The sequence below is a fragment of the Merops nubicus genome, unplaced genomic scaffold (assembly GCF_000691845.1).
Source record: "Merops nubicus isolate BGI_N331 unplaced genomic scaffold, ASM69184v1 scaffold5866, whole genome shotgun sequence".
Taxonomy (NCBI): domain Eukaryota; kingdom Metazoa; phylum Chordata; class Aves; order Coraciiformes; family Meropidae; genus Merops; species Merops nubicus.
The window spans coordinates 3,721-14,296 of NW_008614234.1; the positions used below are offsets into that span (position 1 = coordinate 3,721).

A 10,576-nucleotide genomic window follows, 5' to 3' on the forward strand; every position below is an offset into this window, starting at 1 on the left:
ATCTGGGGGGTGGTACCTTGAACGCCCGAGCCTCAGAGTTGCGGTGGGTGACGGTCTGTGCCAAGAGGCTGCGCCAGCCCATGGGGTCCTCCTTGTAGGAGAGCTGCCCAGCCCTCAGCTTCACGTACAGGATGCCACCCTTGGAAAGAATGGATCTGGAATAACAACAAAAGTGCTTTTAGAGGCGACGTGGAGGAAATGGGAGCCCCAGCAGCTCACCCGTGAGATGATCCCTGCTTAGGATCTGTCCTGACCGATGCCATCCTGCCCTCCCTGTGTGTGTGCACAGAGATGCTGCTGTCTTCAGAGCAGGCTGCTATCCCATAGTGATGTGATACCAGGCAAAGGTGGCAAAAAAGGGACCAGCCAGGCTCATAAGGAAGAAATGTTTGAGGGTGGTGAGCTCCTGGCCCAGGCTGCCCAGAGAGGTGGTGGCTGCCCCATCCCTGGCACACTCCCAGGGGAGGGTGGAACAAACTCTGAGCACCTTGCTCTGGTTGGGGGTGTCCCTGCTCCCTGCAGGGGGGCTGGACTGGATGAAAGTCCAACTGACTGGTCCCTTCCCACCCAAATTAGTTTGATTCTGTGATGATTCTCCTGATAAACAGAACAGAACCCCCTGAAACCACTGCAGGTTCTTGTCAGGCTCTTGGAGGATGAGCTCCCAGCACCAAAGAAAACCATGTGAGTGAGTCTCCTCAGCTTTAGAGGGGTGCTGCAGGAAAACCCCCAACACCCCAATAACCCCTGTTAATTCCTGACCAGGCCTGCAAAGAGAAGTTGGGCAGCAGCTCCAAGTCACCTTCCCCTGACCCAGAGTATCAGCTGCACCATGAGCTGCAGGCCCTTGGGCATCCTTAAAATAACAGGATGGTCTGTATTGAAACCTGCTGCTGAGCTGACAACAGGGGAACAATTCACATGTGCCAAGCTCAGGAGGATGGCTCCTCCCACGTGCCCTCATCACCAGAACACCACCCCAGCCAGGCCCTTGCCATTTTCAAGGGCTGGGGAACACGATGCTGTGCCACCAGTAGGTGCCTCCTCATCTGGAGGGATCTACACCCTGCTGCTTGAAGGATAATTTCATGATCTTTAAAGATAATTCCATGATCTTTCAAGGCACGGACCACCAGATGCTGAATTGTTTCATTGGACCCCAACAGGAGCATGAAATTAACTCCAAAAGCACCCGTTTGACTGCTGAGAGGTGCAGCTGGCTGCTCCTCCACCCCTCAGAGCAGGGAGCTGTGCTGTAGGTGAGGCAGAAGCAGGAGGATGATGTTACCCACAGATACTGCATTCCGGTAAGATTTGTTTTTCACAGTTGCCCCCTGGAGAGTTCAAATGTAGCAAGAAGTGCTTGGTAAACTCCACGTAACATGAGAAACAAAGAGTCTTTCACAAAGCAGTAACAGTTAGCTAACTCCTGTATCAACAGTCTGGGAAAGGTGACATCATACCCACTCAAAACCAAACTCAAATCATGAGTCTGAGATGGTTTCTGATACTGCTCCATCCCACTGCCAAGATCTGTGGTTTTTACTATCAGGTTTTCCCCTGCCCTGTTGTTTTTGCATGAATTATTCACATCAATAGGTGAAACCAGCTACGCAGTTTCTCTCTTCACCCTGAAGTGCTGTCCAAGGCACGACAGGGAACCCAGCAAAACCAGACTTCTTTCCAACCTGTAGGTGTTACAAGTACTGAAAGTTTAAAAAAAAACCCCATAAATGTTAAAAAAAAATGACTCCCAGGTTATGACTCAGTTCAGCATTATGAAGAGTACTCACTTGAGGTGATGTGTCCCCTTGCTCAGGTCTATTAATAACTCCCAGTACCGTGGTCCCTTCACTCTGATCTGTCAAATTAAGCATTTTTATTACTAGATATAACCAGAAGAATAAAATTAAGAGTTTCCTACCCAAGCTTCCAGTTCTTTCTGGCCCTTTACAAAAGCACTGTGCCCTTTTTCTACTGCTACCCACCCAGAAAATGCAGGAAGGGCACCTGAATTGGTGCATCCCACAGCAAAACTCCCTGCTACACCAGATCCTGAAAGTGTTAATGATCCACGTGGCATAATTACACATCTGCTCTCCAGAGCCCTCACCATGGGGCTGCTGTCCCCACTCTGGCCAAGGCTGGGCAGAGAATCAAAGAAAAGCCACCAAATCTCTGTTCTTGCACTGTTTGTGAGACAAAAAAGGGGGTGAGTAGATTCCTCAGGAGAATGGAGACTTCCTTTACCTGCTTCAGCAAGTGGAGCTCTGGAAGAAGCGTGGGTGCCATCAGCTCCTCGGTGGCCTCCGCGTACCACTGCGTGCCCTTCAAAATGCCACCAGCATTCACAGGTTAGCAGAGCTCATTTTGGTGTGAAAAAGAGAGAGAAAAAAACGTGCATCTCATTCAGAGCGACTCCCTTGGCAGAAGTCAGAAGTCAGGTGGTTTCTGTTCCTGAGTTCTGAGTAAATTCATGACTTAGCACTGCCTTGAATGTCAAGCAGTGTAAGACTGACTACAACTGCACTTCCCATCGATGGAGCAGCACAGAGCAGGGTGCAAGCCAGCCTCCAAAGCTCCAAATTTTGGGTGCTTTGCTAGAAACACAAAGGATCCGTGCTGCTGCACCTCTTCTCCTCTGAAATGCCAGGAGCCCTTTCATCACTCCTTCCAGGAGCATCACACATGAGGTTGTATGATGGAAGGGCTCTCCCCCAAAACACCCACAACCCAAGCACCAAGGAGGAACACCAAGTTGCCTGTTTCAGCAGAATTAGGAGTGGCTTTTTAAAACCACAGATGGTTCCAGCCACTTCTGTGCCTTTGAAAGTCCTCTGTAGGAAGAGGTGAACTACAACCCTGGGTTGGTGACTACACACTTGACTGCTTGAAGACCTCAGGGTGCTTTTTATTCTGCTCTGCAGGTGCCATCAAAGCCCAGGTCAGGTGCCAGTGGGTCAAGCACCACCCTTCTCATCACCTGCACAGAATTCAGCACGATTTGAAAACAGACTCAAGGCTGTTGGCCACCACAGGGAGAATTTGGTGTGTCAGAACCCTCAGCTGTCCCCACACCTTCCCAGGGCCCCCCCCCAGGCACGTTACCTTGTAGGTCACCTCGATGAGGGCGTAGCAGGGAGTGTTGGAGTCCACGTCCACGGGGGTCAGGAGCCTGGGCTCTGCTGCCAGCACGTACAGGTGACGCAGAGCCTGGAGGTGGTACCTGTTGGGGGAGAGGGGGAAGAGGCATCCAGCCCCCTGCAGCACACACAGGGGGTAACCCCCAAACACCAAACCACCCACAGCTCACTAAGTGAACACAGCTGTCGAGTAAACACAAGAGAATTTTGTAGCCATGTAGCAGGCTTGGTATTTTTTAACATGAGTGGGTTCACCAACAGAACAGGAGCTAATGAAGCCTCACTAAAACTGATCGAGGGTCATAAACAGACAGATCTTGCACGAAAATCTTCTCAGCTGAGCAAACTGGAAGAGTGAAGTCACAGGAGCACAGAGTAGAGCCTTGGGAAGCCTGCTTGCATTTCCTCACCAATCAAAGACCAGTGATCATCACCTTACACCTTCACTCACTGCTTGTTTTCCACTCTTTCTTTTCTTAATGCTTTCATTTACAGAGCACCTCGGTAAAAATTCTTTAAAAAAGAATATATCCAGAGGTAAAAATCTAATTTTCCTCTACAGAACCTCTTTTGTGAGAAGATGATTGACCTGCAGGAGCTACAACTCCTTACCGATTGTCCGTGCTGTGCACAGGGAAGTGAGGGTACAGAGCACAGAGGAGAGCAGCAATGGAAGAATTTGAGGTGCTCAGTGAATATCTGTAGAAAAAAACATCATCTGTTAGTTCCTCTGATAACAAACACTGGCCAGGACCACAGGCATTCAAAATATTTTGGTGTCCCAGGGAAGGGAAGGACGTTAGCAAAGTGCAGGCAGGCAAGGGATTCATAGATGTGTTCCTACAGCAACCAAAATAAACATGTAGTGGTAGGGAAGAAACACAAGCAAGATACATTTCTCTGGTGTTTAAGAACAGGAGAACAACAGGACTTTGGTTTGCAGTAGAAAACATCTTTGTGCATCCCTCTGTTATGAAAAAATAATGATAAAAATCAAGTCAACTGCACGCTGCTCCAGCTTTTGCAGGAGAGGTGAAAGATTAAAGAAGAAATGCCCTTGGAAACGAGAAGTCACCTTCCTCCTCCCAGGAAGAGAAGCCCCAGGGCCATGTGGTGAGCCAGGTGGAAGCCGTAGTTCATCTCTCCACCCGTCTTCTTGTGCATGAAACGACAGAGCTGGAGGACTCTGAGGTTCCCAGAACCAGCCATCACCATGGAGAGGGACAGCAGCAGGACGCTCAGGCACGTCTCCAGATTGTAGTGACCTGTCTTCAGGCAGAAGAGCAAAGGCATTTCTTACACTTCTGTGGTCAAAAGCGGGCTTCTGGTCGGGCTACGGCGCCGCTTTCTACCTCAGAGCTCAAAAACCACATTCCACAGAAAGTGGGAAAGCAGAGGAGCAGCAAAGGCCTCAGCAAAAGTGATTCATGTTCTATAAACAGGCTGTAGCACAGCAGAGCACAGAGGATGGTTTAGTTTCCATCAGGGTTTTGGTGAGAGTTACTGAAGCACGTTCCACCACGCAGCCAGAGGAAACTAGAGAGGACTTACTATGGAAGCCGTTGGTGCTGACAAACACTTCAGGAAATCTGTTGCATATTTATACTGGCAAGAAAAGAAATGCATAAGAAATATAGATACAAAAGATCCAGTTCCAGCTCGATGGGAATGGAAGGGGAAACCAAAAAATGAGCCCCTCTTACCAAGCAGTTAAAAGCTGCCAGGTTCTCCGAACCTGCAAAGCGAAATCCCAGCGACAAGCAGGCTCCAGCAATGATGTAGACATGAGCTTGCCTAATTAAGCAAGATAAACAGGAAATGACTAAATGTTGCTCTTTTTTCCTCAGCTGAATATGCATCACAAAGCCCTTCACAATTAACAAAATGGGAGAATTGAAAAGAAAGGTTTATCCTCCACCGTGGAGCTCTGAAATACCAAGGGAAGGGGTTTTTTTCTGGTATCTCTAAAGAGCTCAGCTCCATTTTTCAGGACTTTTTATGTTACTCACGCCAGTGTTTCTAAGCTCAGGTCTTCAGATGAAGGCAGCTCTGTTGCCTGAAGAGAGATACTGTTCTCTCTGATAATCTACAAGAAGCATTAATCCAGGGGAAAGCAATTAATTCACTGCACCTCTGGGCACTGAGGGTTCATGCCCGATACAAACCAGGGCTGTTTCTGAAAAGCTGTTTGGTTTTTTCCCCCCCCACATGCTATTACTCTGTTGTACTTCTGATCCCAAAGGGTCCAAATGCTCCTGGATCTGATCCCTTAAAGCTTTCTAAAACAATGGCCAGACTGTGTCTGAAGCACAGTGTTAATGTGTGCACTCAGATATGAGAGACAACAGCACAGGGTGAGACCCCAAGAGGCCACAGGCACCACCAGCACCCTGAGGGAGATTTATCCATCATTTAACCCTCAGCTGAAGGCTCCTCACAGCAATTTTGCACTTCTTGCTTGGGCCATGTAGAGCCCAGTTTAATCCCTCTCTTTCTCTGGCACCATTTTATGACTTGAAGAGCTGCATCCCTCCCCAGCCCCCTCCTCTCTACCACGATGGGATGGGAGCCCCCAAAGCTCCTGTTAATGGTCCAGGAATCTGAACTGGATTATCAAACATTTTTTGGTGCAGCTCATGTGGCTCTGGAAATGTCCCCATAGCAGAACAATCCCATGAGGTGTAAATACCTACCTGAGGCACGTTGCTGTTGACCCACTTGGAATTGGGCAAGATGTCATCCCACAGAATCAGGCACCGAGCCAAGGTCTAAAAAATAGTGAGAAAGCCAAAACATAAGGAAGAAAAAACCAAACAAACCACCAACATCTGGATTTTTTTTTTTCCTAATGTATTAAATGCATTCAGAAATGCAGATGGAGAGAGGAAACCAAAGAAAACCTCACCCTCAACAGCAGGAACTCTGGTTTTACAAAGTCCAGCAAATACATGGTGTCTGGTGCTTGAAGCCAGTCAGCAATAGATCTGCAGAGCACAGCAGAGGAACACAGTTGCCAGATCTTATTTCAGCAATTCACAGAGTCACAGAGCTGTTTTGGTTGCAAGAGATCTTTAAGATGATTGAGTCCAAGCATTCCCCCAGCCCTGCCAGGTCCCCACTGCCCCGTGTCCCTCACCCCACATCTCCACGGCTTGGGAACCCCTCCAGGGGTGGGGACTCCACCACTGCCCTGGGCAGCCTGGCACAGCCCTGGGCAACCCTCCAGGGGAAAAAATTGTTCCTCAGCTCCAACCTCAACCTCCCCTGGGGCAACTTGAGGCTGGTTCCTCTCATCCTCTTGTTTGTTACTTCCACAATGCCAAGGTCAGTACCTGTTGTTTGTCTTTAGGTAGATCATAGCAAGTGCCAGTGTGGCCCCTGGACAAGTGACATCCACATTTATGGTGTCTCCCTCCTGCCAAAACACAACACAGACTTTCAGACCAGTTGACTGGGAAGACAACAGCCTGTAGTGATGTGTACACAGCCTCTTGTTGCATGGATGTGACCCGAAGTCACTTGGTGCATGGAGACACCCCCCCCTCAGACTTCTACTATTGCAATCTGCAGCTCAAAGGAGCAAAAACTCCTCAGTTCATACCTTGATTTGGTAACTGGGGGACTTGTGCTTCTCCCTGTGCATTCCCTGTGAATTCCTGCCTGGAATCTCCTGTAACCCCCAACCATGTACTGGTACAGCTGCTCAGGAACATTGAGGTCTGACATGCCAATCAGATTGCTGCCGTGCTGAGGAAGGAGGAGGAGGAGAAGAAGAAATAAGATGGAATTGCCTCCCTGTGGAATGATTTTTTTCTGCTAATTGCAGTTGAAATGAAGAGGCACCTACCCCTAAGCAAACCATGCCCAAGGCCAGGCCAGAGGCCAGTGAGTAGGACTCTCTGTCTGTGCAGTACTCCATTTCTGGTCCAGGGGGACGTCCTGGGGGAGACACAGCAGCAGAAGTCACCTCTTACAGCTCCAGCTAGGGAAATAGCCTTTAATTCCTAATGAAACTGGGGGAGAAGCTGTCCCTTCTCAAGAAAGTCTGGGAATTGTTCCTCATGTACCACCTCAACCTCCCCTGGGGCAACCTGAGGCTGGTTCCTCTTGTCCTGTCCCTTGGGAGCAGAGCCCGACCCCCCCCTGGCTCCAGGCTCCTGTCAGGCGCTGTGCAGAGCCAGAAGGGCTCCCCTGAGCCTCCTTTGCTCCAGGCTCAGCACCCCCAGCTCCCTCAGCTGCTCCTCCCCACACTTGGGCTCTAGACCCTTCCCCAGCAGCTTTGTTGCCCTTCTCTGCCCACACTCCAGCCCCTCACGGTCCTTCTGGGAGCGAGGGGCCCAAAACTGGCCCCAGGATTTGAGGGGTGGCCTCATCCCTGCCCAATCCAGGGGGACAACCCCTGCCCCAGTCCTGCTGGCCACAGTGGTGCTGACCCAAGCCAGGATGCTTGGTGGCTCTCTTGGCCACCTGGGCAACCACACAATTCCCAGGAACTTCTGTTCTTCTGGACACTAAAGAGGACGTTGGGGAAACGAGAGGTGAACACTGACTCAGGGGTGAACAGTTAAAAGGATTCATGTTCAAATCCTCATCCCCTGATGCCCCAGGCAAACCATCCATGTGTTGTGACCCTCCCAGGCTCAGGTCCCTTTGTCCCAGTGCTGGTACTGACCTATCTCTGCCAGCAGGACCTCAGCTGTGTGCCTGTGGGCCGTGCCCTGGTAGACGAGGCCGATGCCAACGACGGCGGCCACCTGCACGTTGTGGGGCACATCCAGCTCCGTGGAAGTGGGGGGCAGGAGGGCAGGGATGTGGATGCTCAGGAGGCGTGTGATGGCCATGTCCATGGTGCCCAGCTTGGCAGCAGACACGCCCAGCAACAGCCCAATGCTTGTCATCTCGTGGCCCTGCCAAAGGAGATGAGGGATCAGAGATCAGACCTCATCAGAAAAGGGAGAACGTTTACCTAACACACATCTCATCTTGCCAAATATACACAGCAGCTGATTTTTTTTTTGATCCACCTCTTCAGCAAAATGAACACTAGCTGTTAGGGGTGTAAAAGTGTTCCCCAAATGTCTGACTTCACTGCAGAGGCAGATTTCTACCCCTACTGAACTCCTTGCCCAAGGAAATACTGAGCGTGGTCACGACACAGAGGTTTAGATTCCATCAAACCCCCCAACACTTCCATTGTTCTAAAAACAAAACCTGAATTTTTAGCTTCAAAAGGATCTTCTCTACCTCCTTGGGAGTTCTTTATCCTCCCCACATCTGCAGCTTCCTGCTTTGTTTGAAAGGAATGATGTATTCACAGCTTCTTACAATTCAAGGTGAGATTTCATGAGCACATCAGGTTTCCAGGTTTTAACACAAAGTCCATGAAATCCTGAGTCTCTAGCTCTAACTGGGTCAATGCAAAGATCAACAAGAACATCTTGACAAAAACTGAGCAGAAACCATTCAGAGCATTCACCTGTCTCAGTGAGCATGGAAAGATTCTGTGATAAAACTGCTGAAACACCTTTTCAACAGAAAAAAACTGTGCTACAAACACTCACAAAGCATCTCTGATGTTCTCCCACACCAGGAAACTTCCAGTTCAGTGTTTCAAAGAAATCTGCTGCCTCTTTCTTTCTGGTTGGGTTTCAAGAATTCAAGCCCTAGAGATATTTCTCAGGGTTGCTCATGCAAAAGGCCTCACCTTTGTCAGGTAGTCGTGGATGTTGAGGGTGGCCAGTTTGGTGAGGTGCCCGTTGAGACCCAGAGCCATGAGGAAGCCAGCGTATTCATTTGCTAGCTCAGCAATTTTGGGCTTGTTATAGACAATCCAAGCAGAGTCTATCTGTGAAGCAGGGGCTATCTTCAGGCCAGCAGCCACCCCGTTGTGGAAGCTGGCCCAGCAGGCCATGTTTGGGGGCACGTCGATGTTGCCGCTGTTGAGATCCACGGTGGTGTTCCGAGGAGGAGCACGGCCTGCCAGGGACAGAACCATCCCCAACCATGAGGTGACCCCAAAAAGCTCCAGAAACAGCTCTCAGCTTCCTGGAGGGTGCTGAGTGAAGGGAATTGGGAGGTAACGTTTTTTTTTGGGTGGAGAGCTCCTTGGTTGTCTTCTGAAGTTATGAAACTCTTGGCAGAAAGGCACAGAAGATACTATGAAAATGGCAATCATAGAATGATTTTGGTTGGAAAAGACCTTTAAGGTCATGGAGTCCAACCATTCCCCCAGCACTGCCAGGTCCCCACTGCCCCGTGTCCCTCACCCCACATCTCCACGGCCTGGAAACCCCTCCAGGGGTGGGGACTCCACCACTGCCCTGGGCAACCCTCAAGGGGAAAAAATTGTTCCTCAGCTCCAACCTCAACCTCTCCTGTGAAAAATTGAGGCCATTTCCTCTTGTCCTATCACTTGGAACTCTTCACAGCTTTGTGTGTCACCCTTGCAGAGGGGCCATGCTAACACTCTCTGTATCATTCCATATTTAGCATACAGGCTTCCAAAGGGAGCACAAGAAGTTCAGGAAGGAACAGGATTAAGAACTGAAAAACTCCACCACGTTCTGCCAAACACTGAATTTCTTTGGGAGAAAGCCCTGACCAAGCCTACCAGTCAGATTCAGCTTAGGGATGGGCAGCTGCTCCGTGGGAACAGGATGATAGGAGAACAAGGTGAACATCCCTCGTCCAACAGGCAGTGCCATGGTTCTCTGGCAGAGCTGGAGCAGCCTGGGGAGGAGAAAACAAACCCAAGCTAAGGCAGTGGCTTAACACAGAACATTTTCCCAAATACAGGATAGAAAATGAAGCTACAGACACTGGACAGACCATTTTTAACCCCAACAGTAAGACAGCATCTTGTCTTTCCTTTTTTTCCTCTTTGCTCCTGACAAGTTGAACCTCCTACAGACAGTGGACAGACCATTTTTTTTCCCCCAACAGTAAGACAGCATCTTGTCTTTCCTTTTTTTCCTCTTTGCTCCTGACAAGTTGAACCTCTTTAGCTGACACCATGTTGAAACCTGCCACTGTTTCTCCTACAAACCTGTGCTAGGGACAATTTAACAGCCAAATCAGCACCCAGGTGAAAGAGGAAAGCAAAACAAAGCTGATTGCCCTATGGGATCTTGCTATGACTAGTGATGACATCTAGTACTGAACTGTGTAGAGATTTAATGATGTGCTTCCAAGAATGCTGACCACAATTCTCTATGATTTACTCTGGGAACACATTCTAGACTTGTTAGATTACTCAGCTTGGCAGGTCAGACACAAATTTGAGGCATTCCTTCAGCTTCCTACTTCTGTAGAGTGTTTTGCCTGTTAATGGGGTTCAGAGGTTTGGTTTTTTCTAAAGAAACACCCCAAAAATAAACTAATAAAAAAGCAGGATGGGGACAACTGGGAGGCCACTGGGCCTAGAATGTCCCCAA

The 10,576-nt window shown here is 49.4% G+C and overlaps 1 protein-coding gene across 1 annotated transcript in view; it reads right to left on the reverse strand.

The window, feature by feature from the left end:
* The window catches only part of LOC103774715 (anaphase-promoting complex subunit 1-like), a gene marked incomplete at its 5' end in the record, with an annotated part of 11,649 nt that extends 1,777 nt beyond the window's left edge, over positions 1–9,872 (reverse strand). The window contains 18 exon segments of the mRNA XM_008942138.1: positions 17–155; positions 1,794–1,861; positions 2,251–2,328; positions 3,109–3,226; positions 3,756–3,842; positions 4,219–4,412; positions 4,695–4,748; positions 4,847–4,937; positions 5,153–5,229; positions 5,837–5,911; positions 6,049–6,127; positions 6,476–6,558; positions 6,745–6,789; positions 6,792–6,890; positions 6,991–7,082; positions 7,816–8,050; positions 8,848–9,119; positions 9,754–9,872. Coding sequence (XP_008940386.1) covers positions 17–155; positions 1,794–1,861; positions 2,251–2,328; positions 3,109–3,226; positions 3,756–3,842; positions 4,219–4,412; positions 4,695–4,748; positions 4,847–4,937; positions 5,153–5,229; positions 5,837–5,911; positions 6,049–6,127; positions 6,476–6,558; positions 6,745–6,789; positions 6,792–6,890; positions 6,991–7,082; positions 7,816–8,050; positions 8,848–9,119; positions 9,754–9,872 — 2,005 coding nt within the window.
* Positions 9,873–10,576: the final 704 nt, after the last annotated feature.